The sequence below is a fragment of the Cucurbita pepo genome, chromosome 19, assembly GCF_057944985.1.
Source record: "Cucurbita pepo subsp. pepo isolate OVF chromosome 19, ASM5794498v1, whole genome shotgun sequence".
Classification (NCBI taxonomy): domain Eukaryota; kingdom Viridiplantae; phylum Streptophyta; class Magnoliopsida; order Cucurbitales; family Cucurbitaceae; genus Cucurbita; species Cucurbita pepo.
The window spans coordinates 447,707-463,146 of record NC_141816.1 but is presented as its reverse complement, the minus strand read 5'-3'; the positions used below and the strand labels follow the sequence as shown (position 1 = coordinate 463,146).

Below are 15,440 nucleotides of genomic sequence, written 5' to 3'. Positions count from 1 at the left end.
TGTCGTCTTCAAGCTCGATGTGTCATGGATGCATGATATCTGGGGCTCGAGGAAGTACGGAAGTGATATTAATTCGTTGAATTAGACTGATGTTGAGAGAGTCGAGAAAGAAAATTTGAGTTACTCTTTGAATCGTCTAGCATTTGGCAAATGAGCTTTCGTTTTCTCTCATTTGATTATGAATAATAATCGAAAGATGTCAAATGATTCGTATAAAATCATTTCAGGTCTAACGGAAAAGTGAATCTTGAATGATTATATATGAAAATGAGATCCCGATCGACTTTTCTATGACAAAACAAAGATGGATGGTTGAGAGGAACCTCTCTTAGTAGCACGTGGTACGAAACAAACCAAGGTGGAAACTAGTGGACATGTGATGCCCGAGTAAACGAAAAGTACATGAATGAACCAAGATCACATCCAAAATGAGAAATTTTCATACCCTTATAAAAAATGTTTCGTTTCTCGCTCCAACCAATGTGGGATCTCACAATACACCCCCTTAGGGTTCAGCGTCCTCGTTGGCACACCGCCTGATGTCAGGCTTTCATATCATTTGTAACAGCTCAAGCCCACCGCTAACAGATATTTGTCCGTTTTGGCCCGTTACGTATCACTGTTAGCCTCACGATTTTAAAACGTGTCTACTAGGGAGAAGTTTTCACGCCTTTATAAAGAATGATTCGTTCCCCACTCCAACCGAAGTGGGATATCACATTTATATACAAAATTCAAATACTATTGCAGTTTCTCTTTCATGCATTCAATGAAACCTTAATCCCAAAACCAACAACCATATTCTTTCTCCTTTTCCCTCGTTCACTCTCTATCTCATTCTCGATTTCTCTTAATATATGCCCGGACAATGGTTAGCTACAAATTTGAGGTACTTTTACGACTTCTCTTTCATGTATTCAACTGAAACCCTAAATCTAAAACGTTCATATTCTTTCCTCATTTGCTATGTCTCTCTCCCTCATGAAAAGCAAATCAACGAGCTCTCGTCACAATATGATTGTCTGACTACCTATTAATAACGACTCTAAAATTTACCGATTCTCTTAATACGAAGATCGGACAATTTTACGCTCGCTCTCCCCCTCATTCTCTAGTAATTTGGTGTATTTATAATGAAAAGACGTTTTGGGGCCCTTTGGGAGGGTGCATGAAAAGGGGATTAATGGGGTCTCAGCTGTGACCTAATTCTTCACGCAAGCCATGAACATAAGACCAACATAACTTTCCCAACTAAGATCTTAGGGTGCAACATCTATACGTCCCATCACCTTTAATTCCCTTTCTCTAATAATGCATTTTCCTTTGTCCTTTAGATATTCATTCATTTATATTCCAACCTGTTACATGTTCGAGACTACTGCTAGTAGATATTGTCCGTTTTCGTCCGTTACGTATAGTTGTCAGCCTCATGATTTTAAAATGCTTTGTTTTCTCTTCAACCGATGTCGGATCTCACATATTATAGAATCCAAATTACAATCGTTTGTTAGGGAGAGGTTTCTAATAAGGATACCAGCTAGGGTGACTAAATGTAATGTCTCGTACCCAAGATTCGAATAAGGATACGAAATCTAGGTTCGGGTCGTGGGCATTATACAGTCTAAATGGTATTAGAAATTAGGATTTTTTGCAAAGCTAGAGGTTTTTCTTTGTATTGCTTCTTGTAATTGCTTGTTCGGGTACATGGAAGTGATCAATCATTGGATTCATATCAGATACGAAACTTAGCTTCGGGTCGTGGGCATTATACAGTCTAAATGGTATTAGAAATTAGGATTTTTTGCAAAGCTAGAAGTTTTTCTTTGTATTGCTTCTTGTAATTGCTTGTTCGGGTACATGGAAGTGATCAGTCATTGGATTCATATCAGATACGAAACCTAGCTTCGGGTCATGGGCATTATACAGTCTAAATGGTATTAGAAATTAGGATTTTTTGCAAAGCTAGAGGTTCTTCTTTGTATTGCTTCTTCTAATTGCTCGTTCGGGTACATGGAAGTGATCAGTCATTGGATTCATATCAGATACGAAACCTAGCTTCGGGTCGTGGGCATTATACAGTCTAAATGGTATTAGAAATTAGGATTTTTTGCAAAGCTAGAGGTTCTTCTTTGTATTGCTTCTTGTAATTGCTCGTTCGGGTACATGGAAGTGATCAGTCATTGGATTCATATCAGATACGAAACCTAGCTTCGGGTCGTGGGCATTATACAGTCTAAATGGTATTAGAAATTAGGATTTTTTGCAAAGCTAGAGGTTCTTCTTTGTATTGCTTCTTGTAATTGCTCGTTCGGGTACATGGAAGTGATCAGTCATGGGATTCATATCAGATACGAAACCTAGCTTCGGGTCGTGGGCATTATACAATCTAAATGGTATTAGAAATTAAGATTTTTTGCAAAGCTAGAGGTTCTTCTTTGTATTGCTTCTTGTAATTGCTCGTTCGGGTACATGGAAGTGATCAGTCATTGGATTCATATCAGATACGAAACCTAGCTTCGGGTCGTGGGCATTATACAGTCTAAATGGTATTAGAAATTAAGATTTTTTGCAAAGCTAGAGGTTCTTCTTTGTATTGCTTCTTCTAATTGGTCGTTCGGGTACATGGAAGTGATCAGTCATGGGATTCATATCAGATACGAAACCTAGCTTCGGGTCGTGGGCATTATACAGTCTAAATGGTATTAGAAATTAAGATTTTTTGCAAAGCTAGAGGTTCTTCTTTGTATTGCTTCTTGTAATTGCTCGTTCGGGTACATGGAAGTGATCAGTCATTGGATTCATATCAGATACGAAACCTAGCTTCGGGTCGTGGGCATTATACAGTCTAAATGGTATTAGAAATTAAGATTTTTTGCAAAGCTAGAGGTTCTTCTTTGTATTGCTTCTTCTAATTGGTCGTTCGGGTACATGGAAGTGATCAGTCATGGGATTCATATCAGATACGAAACCTAGCTTCGGGTCGTGGGCATTATACAGTCTAAATGGTATTAGAAATTAAGATTTTTTGCAAAGCTAGAGGTTCTTCTTTGTATTGCTTCTTGTAATTGCTCGTTCGGGTACATGGAAGTGATCAGTCATTGGATTCATATCAGATACGAAACCTAGCTTCGGGTCGTGGGCATTATACAGTCTAAATGGTATTAGAAATTAAGATTTTTTGCAAAGCTAGAGGTTCTTCTTTGTATTGCTTCTTGTAATTGCTCGTTCGGGTACATGGAAGTGATCAGTCATTGGATTCATATCAGATACGAAACCTAGCTTCGGGTCGTGGGCATTATACAGTCTAAATGGTATTAGAAATTAAGATTTTTTGCAAAGCTAGAGGTTCTTCTTTGTATTGCTTCTTGTAATTGCTCGTTCGGGTACATGGAAGTGATCAGTCATTGGATTCATATCAGATACGAAACCTAGCTTCGGGTCGTGGGCATTATACAGTCTAAATGGTATTAGAAATTAGGATTTTTTGCAAAGCTAGAGGTTCTTCTTTGTATTGCTTCTTGTAATTGCTCGTTCGGGTACATGGAAGTGATCAGTCATGGGATTCATATCAGATACGAAACCTAGCTTCGGGTCGTGGGCATTATACAATCTAAATGGTATTAGAAATTAAGATTTTTTGCAAAGCTAGAGGTTCTTCTTTGTATTGCTTCTTGTAATTGCTCGTTCGGGTACATGGAAGTGATCAGTCATTGGATTCATATCAGATACGAAACCTAGCTTCGGGTCGTGGGCATTATACAGTCTAAATGGTATTAGAAATTAAGATTTTTTGCAAAGCTAGAGGTTCTTCTTTGTATTGCTTCTTCTAATTGGTCGTTCGGGTACATGGAAGTGATCAGTCATGGGATTCATATCAGATACGAAACCTAGCTTCGGGTCGTGGGCATTATACAGTCTAAATGGTATTAGAAATTAAGATTTTTTGCAAAGCTAGAGGTTCTTCTTTGTATTGCTTCTTGTAATTGCTCGTTCGGGTACATGGAAGTGATCAGTCATTGGATTCATATCAGATACGAAACCTAGCTTCGGGTCGTGGGCATTATACAATCTAAATGGTATTAGAAATTAAGATTTTTTGCAAAGCTAGAGGTTCTTCTTTGTATTGCTTCTTCTAATTGGTCGTTCGGGTACATGGAAGTGATCAGTCATGGGATTCATATCAGATACGAAACCTAGCTTCGGGTCGTGGGCATTATACAGTCTAAATGGTATTAGAAATTAAGATTTTTTGCAAAGCTAGAGGTTCTTCTTTGTATTGCTTCTTGTAATTGCTCGTTCGGGTACATGGAAGTGATCAGTCATTGGATTCATATCAGATACGAAACCTAGCTTCGGGTCGTGGGCATTATACAGTCTAAATGGTATTAGAAATTAAGATTTTTTGCAAAGCTAGAGGTTCTTCTTTGTATTGCTTCTTGTAATTGCTCGTTCGGGTACATGGAAGTGATCAGTCGTTGGATTCATATTAGATACGAAACCTAGCTTCGGGTCGTGGGCGTTATACAGTCTAAATGGTATTAGAAATTAGGGTTTTTTTAATCGAGTAGTTAAAAATAATTTTTGGAAGAAAATCCACTCCATTATTCATCGACTTTGTTTTTCTAATATATTTTGTAAAAAAGAAAAAAAAATGAACTCGATTATCAACTTATTGTTGATTAAAATTGATGAATAAGAGATTTGAATCTTTGACCCTGAGAACTTTCTTTATACGTGTTGAACTGTTTGATGAACAAATGACCTTAATCTTATTATCAAAATGGCAAACTAGATTGGCTTATGATGCTTGAATAGTGTTGATTGAACATATATGTCACGATCCAATTTTCGAGACTTTGAAGTATAGACCGTGGTGCCTCGGGATGACCCTCCTTTGTGATCGTGCAGCTTCCGAACCCTCCTCCACCTCGACCAGTAGTCAACGATCATCTGAAAATGAGAAGTAGAATCCGGTGAGTATAAACATACTCGCCTAGTGCACTCTTGTTATTGGAAGGAAACTTTATAAACCGATAGATTATAAGTTCCGTTGTTATAAAAGTAATCGGTTTTTCATTCATTAACTCTAAGTTACTTTATTATAGACTTAAAGTTGCACTTTTATACACTGTAGAACAAGTTATGGTCGTGAGTATAACTATTACAGGTAAGTCGGTCCTCAACGAGTTGTTCATAATTACATCTGAGTTGAAAGTCTATTATATTCTATAATTACATTGTATACCTCATGTACTATTGATTCTCTATTGAACAATTCAACCCAACCGTTGTTCATACTTCAAGTATGTTGACGCCTCCAACTCAACCCAATTTGAGAGTTAAGAACGTATAGATTGATCGTTAAACTATGTTTAGAGTTAAGCTCACCGCTAATAGATATTGTCTGTTTTTGCCAATTACGTGTAATCATCAACCTCACGACTTTAAAACGCATATGTTAGGGAGAGATTTTCAAACTCTTATAAAGAATGCTTCGTTTCCCTATCCAACCAAGGTGGGATCTTACAATCCACCGTCCTTGGAGGGTCAATGTTCTCGTTGACACACTGTCCGGTGTTTGTCTCTGGTATCATTCGTAACAGTCTAAGCCCACCACGTCCATTTTGACCTATTTTATATCATCGTTAGGTTTACCGTTTTAAAGCAATATAGGATCGTAAAAGTGTATAATGGTTTGATTGGTGGGGGAGAGAGAAATTATAGAGTGGGTAGGGAGGTGTTATTGGGAAGTCGTGTGATGGTTTAATGATTTCATAGTTGATATGACAAGACAGTCAGAAAAGGAAAAGAAGAGGTAAATGGTGAGTGTTTGAATTGACCTATCAAAACCCTTACACCACACACTCACTGATCATCACAGATTCAAACTCAGTGCTCTTCCACCTTCAAACCCTACCTTTGTTCGGTTCAAGTTCTCTACGAGCAAATATTATCCTTTTTAAACTTTCTCTTTTGGGCTTCGATCAGTCCAAGCCCTCTGTTAGCAAATATCGTATTTCCCTCAATGTTTTTAGAACGCATCTAATAAACAATGTTTCGTTCTCCTCCTCAACCAATGTGATATCTCACCATCCACCCACCTTGGAGGCCCAACGTCCTTACTGGTACTCGTTCCTCTATCCAATTGACGTGGGATCTCACAGTCCACCCCTTTTTGTGGCTACCCAGTATCCATCCGTCTGAGTCTGATATCATTTGTAACATGTCAACCCCACCGTTAACAACATTTCGAGTTTCTCCTCAAAGTTTTTAAAATATGATCTTAAAATCAGTTTGAATTGGTTATTGAAGAATGATATAAATACACAACAGATTAGCACTATTGATGGACAGTGAAACAGTGAACAAATTAATTGGTTGTGTAGGAGAGAGTTGCAGAAGGCACTGATTCCCACGTGCAAACTGAGGGCATGCACGTGACAATAATACGACATGGAAGAAGATAAGGGTTAGAGAAAGGGGTGGTGGGAGGAGGTTCAAAATATGAAGAGAAAGTTAAAGGAACACTCACATGTCTTGTCTTTCTTTGTTTCAACGTCTCTCTCATTCCTTTTGCCTTTTCAACCTCTCTCTTATTTATTTACTGTTTGGAACTGAAGTTGGGCACTGACCCATTTTGTATTTTATGTCCAAACCAACAGCTCTGCTTCTTTGACATGTCCAACGTATGTGTTCTTTGAGATGTCCAACGTATGTCTTGTCTTTCTCTTTCTCTTTCTCTTTGAGATGTCCAATGCATGGGTATTACTTTATTTCAGATGCTTTCATTGTCTTCTAAATTAAACCTATATGGTTATCCTCCTTTTCAACAAACAAACCTCAATAAAGAACGTTCTTGTATAACAGTCTAAGCTTACCGATAACATGTATTGTCCTCTTTAGGCTTTCCTTTCTAGGCTTCGGGCTTTTCACCTCAAGGTTTTAAAACATGTATACTAGAGAGAGGCTTCCACACCCTTGTAAGAAATGCTTCATTACCCTCTCGGCCAACAGATGTGTGATCTCACAATCTAACCCCTTGGGAACCCAACGTTCTCGCTGGCCCACCGGCCAGTTTATAGCCTTGATATCATTTGTAACAGTCCAAGCTTACCGCTAGAAGATGATGTCTTCTTTGGACTTTCACTTTTTGATTTCAAGGTTTTAAAACACGTCTACTAAAGAGAGGTTTTCACGTCTTTATAAGGAATGTTTTGTTCCCCTCTCCAACATATGTGTGCTCTCACAATCCTTACCCTTAAAAGCCCAGCATCCTCGCTGGGACACCGCTCGGTGTCTGACTTACCATTTGTAATGACCGTAGTCCACCCTAGCAGATATTGTCCTCTTCGAACTTCCCTTTCGGGCTTCTTCTCAAAATTTTAAAACGTATCTACTAAGAAGAGGTTTTTACACCTTATAAGAAATGTTTCACTTGTACTCATCTCGAGGTACGTTAGTATCAATATTGCTATTGGGGCTTAAGCAAATATGAACCCTACCATTAAAACATACACTTTTAAAGTTGGCTATGAAAGACTGAGACAGCAAAAGCAATCTAGAGAAGGAAACATTTGTTATTGTGCAATCTATGTTGCTGTTCACATTCCATCACTTTTGGACATGTTCTGCACGCTAGCTCATCTTCTACTAAACAGTATTTTCCTTAAATCAAATTTACTTCTTTTTACAACGTTGGTACGATATCATAAATGACTCATTATGAACACGTGAGGGTTCATGCCTCGATAGTAATTGGATGATTGGGTGTCTGAGATGTTCCAACGATAAAGTGCACTCATGGGTCGATTCTCAATAAACATATTTGAGCGAACAGAGAAAGCTGATGGCGTCCCGTGACTTGAGATGACATCATAAAGCATCAGTCGTGTTGTTGAGAATCACGATGGGGAGATGAGATGCAACGTTGCATTTGAAAGATATTAACCTTGTGCAGAGGTAAGGTCGATCATCATGACTTTGTTTAGAGTAGAGACAAGTCAGGTAGAGTCCAAGAAATTGACACATGCACGCCCAAGTTGTGTATATAGTTGAACAAGCTTAGTTTCTACATAAGTTATTGTAACGGCCTAAGTCTACCGCTAGCAGATATTGTCGCTTTCCCTTTCGGACTTTCCTTCAAGGTTTTATAACACGTCTATTAGGAATAAGTTTCCACAGCCTTTTAAAGAGTGTTTCATTTTCCTTCCCAACCAATGTAGGATATAACAGTTATGTTCGGTTGACGAAAGAAATGGAGCTTGAGTTCTCTTTAATACTTATCATGACCGTGTCAAGATAAGATCATGACATTACATGGTTGATTAATACTATTGGATGCTCGTATTTAATTAATTTCCAATAAAATGAAAACAAAATGAAAGGTATATATATTTTTGGTTTGGTTGAGTGGGAAGGGACAAGCGTGGGGCTGTCTTGTCATATCAGTGTACTGACTGTCCTCTCTTTGCCTCTGTCCCCTCTGTTCTTTTCACTGTTCTTTTTTTGGGACATCTTCTATTTTTTTCAACTACTTCCCTTTATTTACCATTTATTTATGGTATTTTTTCTTTCATTAATTCCCCTTTATTTATAACTATTGGTTTTTTTTATTGATATTTATTTGATATTATAGAAATATCCATATCCAACTATCCAATTTACAGACATGTAGGCCATCAAAAGCTATGGAGAAACAAGGAAAACTGCATGGCCCAACAAATCATTCATCTAAGCCCATAACCTTCGCCCTTTCCTTTTGGGTATCAATGATCTGAGTAGGTTGTTAAAAGCGTGCCAATATCAATGTAGTAGAAGCCAAGCCAAAGTCTACCTACGGTATGATGCGTTTAGTGATATGTTTGAGATAGAATACGAGAAGAATGCACAAAATGTGATGTAATGATAAGAGTAGATATGTTCACGAAACGTTAAGGTTAGGTTACGTACCGAAGTGCTATGGATATGAGAGATTGACAAAAGAATACGATTAGATTATGGGTAAAAAGAGATAAAGTGGAAGGGAAGTTTCAGCTCCCAACCATGGTTTTGAGTGGAAGGTTATTCAAATCTAGATCGAATAATAGTCGAAGTCATAGGTTTTCTAAAGCTGGCAACTAGGTTCTATTAGCTCAATCAAGCTCATCGCATGGTTCTTATAAACCATCTCCTCAAAGTTCATAATTCCTCGTGATCTAATTCTTCTGAGCTCATTTCATTCATAGGTTCTCATCATTTAGCTTTTTTGAGCTCACTTCCAGTGTCGTTAAGGTTATTCTACTTTACTACCCTGCAATCGTTTCAAGTCGTACATATAATTCTACGAGGCACGAGCTCATCATGATTTGAACTCACAACTCATATACATACTATGTTAATCGAGATAATCTACTATTAGAGATGAGTTGACAACTCTCTAATAGTTCTCATAATCATAAACATTAACTCAAACTCTAACAACTTACTATGGTGTTTGGAAGATTTTGAAGATTTTAGCTTACTTTTACTTCGAATGATTGCAAATATCATCCATGTAGTTGCAAATTCCTAGCGGTAAAAATGGTGCATACCTTCATATTAGAGATGTTCATTTAACTCGTCGAGAACAAAGAGGAGTGAGGAGTTTTCTCCTCTTTGACTCGATAGAGTTGGGGACGATGATTACACTCACTCATCCCACTCTCCTCGACAATAAATGGAAAATTTTTGTAAGATTGAAATAGATAATGGGAACGGAGATAGAAAAGCAAAGCAGTAGTAATAAACAAAATTTTGATACAGATATATACACAGTTCCACTATCAAAATCATCCAAACTGCGGCATTTCAAGTGTGATTAGCAGAACTCGAGCTATGGAGTCCTCACCTTGCGACGATGCTTGTTCTTCCCATTTCCTACTCCTACATTGAATGAGATATCATCTGGCATTTAAATTCATTGGAGGAAGTAAAGAAGACATACTTGAAGACAAGGAAGGAGTTCGACGAAATTAAGAATCAATAAATAGTTGATGATCTTGGCCATTGTGTTATTCCTCGGAATGATTCACCAGATTGTTCTTGGGAGGTTGTTCCTGTATGCAGCTCTTTGGTGTAGCATCTTCTTCAGATGCCGAGCTAGCATCGATATACTTCTCCGAACAGTCGATTTGCAGGCATTCAACTTCACTGTTTTGAGTTTCTGAATCATGGGTCCGACTTGTCAATGTCAAATCTTCCTTCTTTACGACGTTAAGCACGATCCCGTTAAGTATTCTTTCAGGCTGCAAAAAGTCTCCTTCAGTTACAACAATGCTTGAAGAAACTCGATGGCCGAGCTCTCGCATGTCAAAATCTGGGCACTCGGAACTCCGGTCAGACGTGGTTCGAGGACTTTGAGAATTTTGACTGCCACCAAATGGGTGAACCCCATTGGAATTAGCTACCAAACCTCTATTGAGGTCATCAAGATCCAAATTCTGGACAAAGTCTATGAACTTATTTGCTGATGATGTCCTCATCAATGGCCCACCAGATCTAGTCCAAGTATTCAAATCAATATTTTCTGATTCGCTATCACTACCATCAAACATAGTACGGTGAGTTCGCAACATTCTTCCCGTGGATCCTGAACCGATCGATCCACTAGGACCTTGATGGCAAGTCAAAGAAACATCAGAAAGACATTCTTCTTCGAGGGAACCAGACGAGTTTTCTCGTGCAATGCAGTTCCAGGAGGGAATTCTTCTTGAAGCGCTGAACTTGACAGGGGCTGGAGAAACATGTGAGGCAGCAGCAGCGGCAGCAGCGGCCCTCTCAGCGCTCCTTTTCAACCTCCGCATATGGTTGAGAATTGTAACACATTCATCTAGAGCAAGCTCAATGCCACAGTTGGCTTTTATTGCTGACAGCTTCTCCCAGGTGCACCTCCTACCTTGGTTCGCCGACTTTTGAAGATCCAAATGCGTAGGATTTTGTATAATTTTAGAGTACTGCAACAAAAGGAAGTTCTTCAGCAATGACACATTTGTTGTTCTAAAATGAGTTTGTAGCATCTTCTAGCATGAAAATACCTGAGCAAGAGTTGCTGGCATGACGACTGTGACGTCTCCTTCCCAATCTTGAGCAAAAAGCTTCGCGATTCCTCCCAATGGAAAACCGAGTTCCAAAAATTGGTCGCATCTATGTTTTACCTCCATTTCAGCAAGATGAGCAAGCTACATAACCAGAAACATCATGATAGAATTAACAAATAACGCATAAAACATAATGCTAGATTGAAAATAACTTATCGATTCATAGAACTGATGAACAGAGAGGGACAGAGACAGAAGTTTTATAAACAGATTGAATAATTGAAAATGTCTATAGCAGCCCATGAAAAAATAAACCAAGTAGCAAATCTATTCTCAAAACTCAAGTTCTATTTAACCTATAAAAACACATCCTGTTCGAGTAAGGTCGTGGTACGAAATGTATTTTGATATATATGGAACACTTAGATTCATATATTTTTGACATACAGTGCAGGAAAACAGGGATATAAGAAGAAAACTAGTCAGAGCACATACAAAATAAGATTCTGAGAGTTGTCATACCTTGCCAGCAAAGTTTCCCCCACAAGCTCTGAAGAATTCTTTCATTCGCAATAGTGGTGCGATATGGGGATTTGCCTGACTGACAATGAAATGGTTTACATTGAACAATTCTTTCAATTGAATCATCGGCAGATCGATCTCCAAGCTGCCATCTCTCCATCGACGTACAGATGCGCCTGAGCCCTCTTCAGGATCCAAATTAAAAGGTGGATGATAGGGAACAATCTCACCGCTTCTGTTCTTGGCCATTAATTCCTGTGCCTCAAAAAGGCCAGGGAATGCACAAGATGCTGTCACAGCACTCCATATCACAACATGAGGAGACGTTAAGTAGTTAAGACATCTAGGCGGCTCGTGCTTCCTCGGGGAACAAACTGTTATCCCAAGAATTCTACCTGTCATGTCATAAGCTTCCTGAAAAGTCAGGTTAGAAGTGAGCTGCCTTAACATCATTTGTAATTGTCGAATCTCGTGAACAGCCCCTTGTATCATTACCCTCCTTACCACAGTAAAAATACCGCCCATCTGGTCGAAAAACTGAAATGAATGCCAAGAGTCATCGAAAAAGCTTTGTAGCTCAGGCCAGGACCGAGTGGCAACAACAGCACATATGATGGATCCTACACTAGAACCAGCTATTATTCTAGGCAAAAGTTTATGCTCTACCAGAGTTTTAACCACTCCTGCATGAAAAGCTCCAAGTGAAGCACCTCCACTTAAGAGTAGGGCAGTCCTTCCAAACGCATGCCTCGTTTCGTGCATGAACGAGAGTTTCTCTTCCAATAACAATTCTTCAGAATCCGAGTCACAAACCAATCTCAATTGAGTCGAAACCTCATTTATGTACTCCTTTATGAGTATCGGAATTTGAAGCCTACCCTTGTGTAGTTCAGGGTTGCACATATTGCCAAGATTTCGGAAAAGATCAGCTCTCATCCAAAACATTATATCTCTAAGAGATCCCTCCTGGCGACGGTGTTGAAGCTCTTGAAGCTTGTTCCTCACCAACTCTTCATCATAGAGGTTCGACTCATTCAACTTTGGAGTCTCTTTATCAAGCATTTTAGCAGCATGAGCCCATTCCTCATAGGTCAATGCAGTTCTCATCATGTTTCTCCAAAATTTCCTTCGGTACGCCAATTCGGCCCTCCCTTTCACATTCGTGTACCGTTTCAACAAAAAAGCAATAACAGTAACCATCGCCAATATCCCCTGTGGATTTCTAGGATGCATCCATGATAATATGGGTGCTAAGATGGCCTTAAATCCATAGATAATATTCAGCAAAACACGAAATAGTTGATGCCTAAATTGCGACACCGATTTGCAAAACAGGATTCTGAAAGCAATTGTTCTACCTACAATGGTTGAAGGACCAATAGAAAAGGAACCAACCTTGGCCTCATTACTAATTTCCATAACTCTAAAAAGGAACTCAAGCAATCTGTCACAGGCTAATAGATTCCACACTCAGTTCTCTGTGGAGGTAAGACTAACAGATCTAAACATGAAAGAATGGATTGTGTAACAGGACAGGAAAATCAGGATTCTACAAACTTCAATACAATGGCTATGATCAATGGAAACAAGAATCGATCCCCAAATAAATTAAGAAGGCATGTAAAGTTGCACCAAATTCACAGCACACTCAATCCTTCAGCTCTTCAAAATAAATTACTAGAAGAAGAACAATGTAAACGGCAGTAATAAACCTGAATATGGCAAAAGATTCCTCAATCTGAACTTGTACAACAACAATGGATCCTCAAATCCAAAGGAAGTCCCATAAGAAACGAAAATTTGAGTTGCTTAAACGACAAGCAACGCCAAATATAACGATCAATCAGCCTCCCGAATACGAAATTCACCCACCAATCTGTCGCAATCTTCGAAAATCTAGAAACTAAATCCCCAAATCAGAAAAGAGGTAACAGAATATATACGATCAGCAAAACAGAGAGAATGCAGTGAATGTGGAGAAGAAGGCAAAGAATGAAGAAAGAAAAACACGAAAGTGAGGGCCCAAAAAGAAAGTTCTTATTGGGAAACGTGAAGAAGATAACGATAATGATAATAATGGCGAGGATTGAAGAAGATTCGATGGGGCAGGCAAGAAGATGGCGCCCCCCACAATTTGGGAAAATTTGGGTGAATCGTCTCTGAATTTGGAGGTTTCGATTTGAAGGAATTTCCGGGAAAATTTGGGTGAATCGTGTCTGAATCTGAAACTTTGGATTTAAAGGAATTTCCGATTGCTTGTTGAGAAGAAAGGAAGCTATGGCGTCAGGTTTTATATTAAAAAAGTTTATTTACGTGATTTTAGTGCAAGCCACAAAATTTGGTAAATCATTCCTTTAATGCCACTTTTTCAATGCTTTTCATATATTTTTAATGAGTTCGGTCTAATAAATTCGAAGTTAGTTCATATAATTTGTGGTGTTTATATGACTTATATGTTGAGGATTATTCGAACTGAGTTACACATTGGTTAATTTAGTGGAACATCATGGGTTTACAAGTAAAGTAGGTAGTACTATCTCCATTGATATGAGGCCTTTTGGGGAAGCTCAAAGCAAAGTCATGAGAGCTTATGCTCAAAGTGGACAATATCATATCATTGTGGAGAGTCGCGATTCCTAACATTATAATCTAAACAAGTCGAACTACTCAGCTAATTTTGTCAAAGGGTTAATCTTATTCCCATAAGTGACATGAAGGTACTCTACTCGTTTGAACTCTACATGTGAGGCCTTCTCTGAAGAAGAATGCAATTATAAAGGGAAATGGGTATCATTGATGCTTTCATCCTCAGAGTAGCACAAAAAAGAGTCCCCTTCTTGGTATCCATAGGAATCATCGAGAGAAGAAACCCAAAGGTCTTGAATGGTATCCATAGGAATCATCGAGAGAAGAAACCTAAAGGTCTTGAATTGCCACCAAAAGGTCTTGAATTGCCACCAATCAACAATGTGAACGGTTGAGCTCTGTCCGTTAGCAAAGAAACCATCCTGCGTTCAATCCGTTAGAGGCAAAGAAACCATCATGCGTTCAATCTTTTTGTTGCTTGGGGAGGTAAATTGGGGAAGAAGAGGACTTGGAGGCCTAGTCGACGAGTACCCGATTCACACCCGGATCATTTTCATTGCATCCTATACTCAATCCAAACCGTTATCTATCTACCATTGGTCAAATCAATCCCCTTTCAACAACATTACCAGAAGCCAAAGATACTCGGATTCCATTTCCTAGTACCATGACCAAAATGAACTCCTGCTTCCATCATCTCTTCCAAATGGATGTTCCAATATCTTCTTGTCATTTCTCCCCCCACTTCCTCGCTCGCTTTTTTTAAGAAAAATAAAAAAGAGACGAGCTGAAATAGAAATAAATAATTGTTCCCATGGAACCTTATCCTCTACCTCTACCGGGGAGTGACTGTTGATACACGATCCAAGCCCATTAATTTTTTTCTATTCGTTATTATCTTATTACCAAATCAACGCAGATAGTTAACAGGATGACTCCACCTTTATAAATCATTAAATCCTAGAAATGCTTGTTCTAATGATATAAATTCGTTGAAATGCAAAAATGAAATAATTCCTTGTGGTGGAACAAAATATCTCTCATTTCCCCCTCGAAAAATTGCTTATAAAAATTAAGTTAATTATATATATATATTTTTTCAATGAAAAGCTAAAAATTAATTTGCTCGTGTTTTTAATGGTATAAATATTCATTTTAATTTTTAAAATGAAGATTATAATTTAATAATATATTTTTTGTCGGTTAAAGTCAGAGGTAATATTTTCTTTGGTGAAAACGTGAACGGCATCCGAAGAGGTTGCCTGTAAGGATGATAAA

General features: G+C 38.4%; 1 protein-coding gene across 1 annotated transcript; it reads right to left on the bottom strand.

Moving 5' to 3' along the window:
- Positions 1-9,547: 9,547 nt before the first annotated feature.
- On the bottom strand, positions 9,548-13,810 carry LOC111781840 (triacylglycerol lipase SDP1). The gene is made up of 3 exons (XM_023662553.2): positions 11,577-13,810; positions 11,052-11,195; positions 9,548-10,970 (listed from the first exon to the last, which is right to left on the bottom strand). Exons 1-3 carry the CDS (start codon positions 12,993-12,995, stop codon positions 10,029-10,031), a joined length of 2,505 nt encoding a protein of 834 aa, XP_023518321.2. The 5' UTR covers positions 12,996-13,810; the 3' UTR covers positions 9,548-10,028.
- Positions 13,811-15,440: the final 1,630 nt, after the last annotated feature.

Excerpts from the sequence above, each read along its gene's own strand:
- LOC111781840 (XM_023662553.2), bottom strand. The coding sequence starts at position 12,995 with ATGGAAATTAGTAATGAGGCCAAGGTTGGTTCCTTTTCTATTGGTCCT. Across the intron at positions 11,196-11,576 it reads GGGGAAACTTTGCTGGCAAG|CTTGCTCATCTTGCTGAAAT; the intron begins GTATGACAACTC and ends CTGGTTATGTAG. Across the intron at positions 10,971-11,051 it reads TGCCAGCAACTCTTGCTCAG|TACTCTAAAATTATACAAAA; the intron begins GTATTTTCATGC and ends CTTTTGTTGCAG.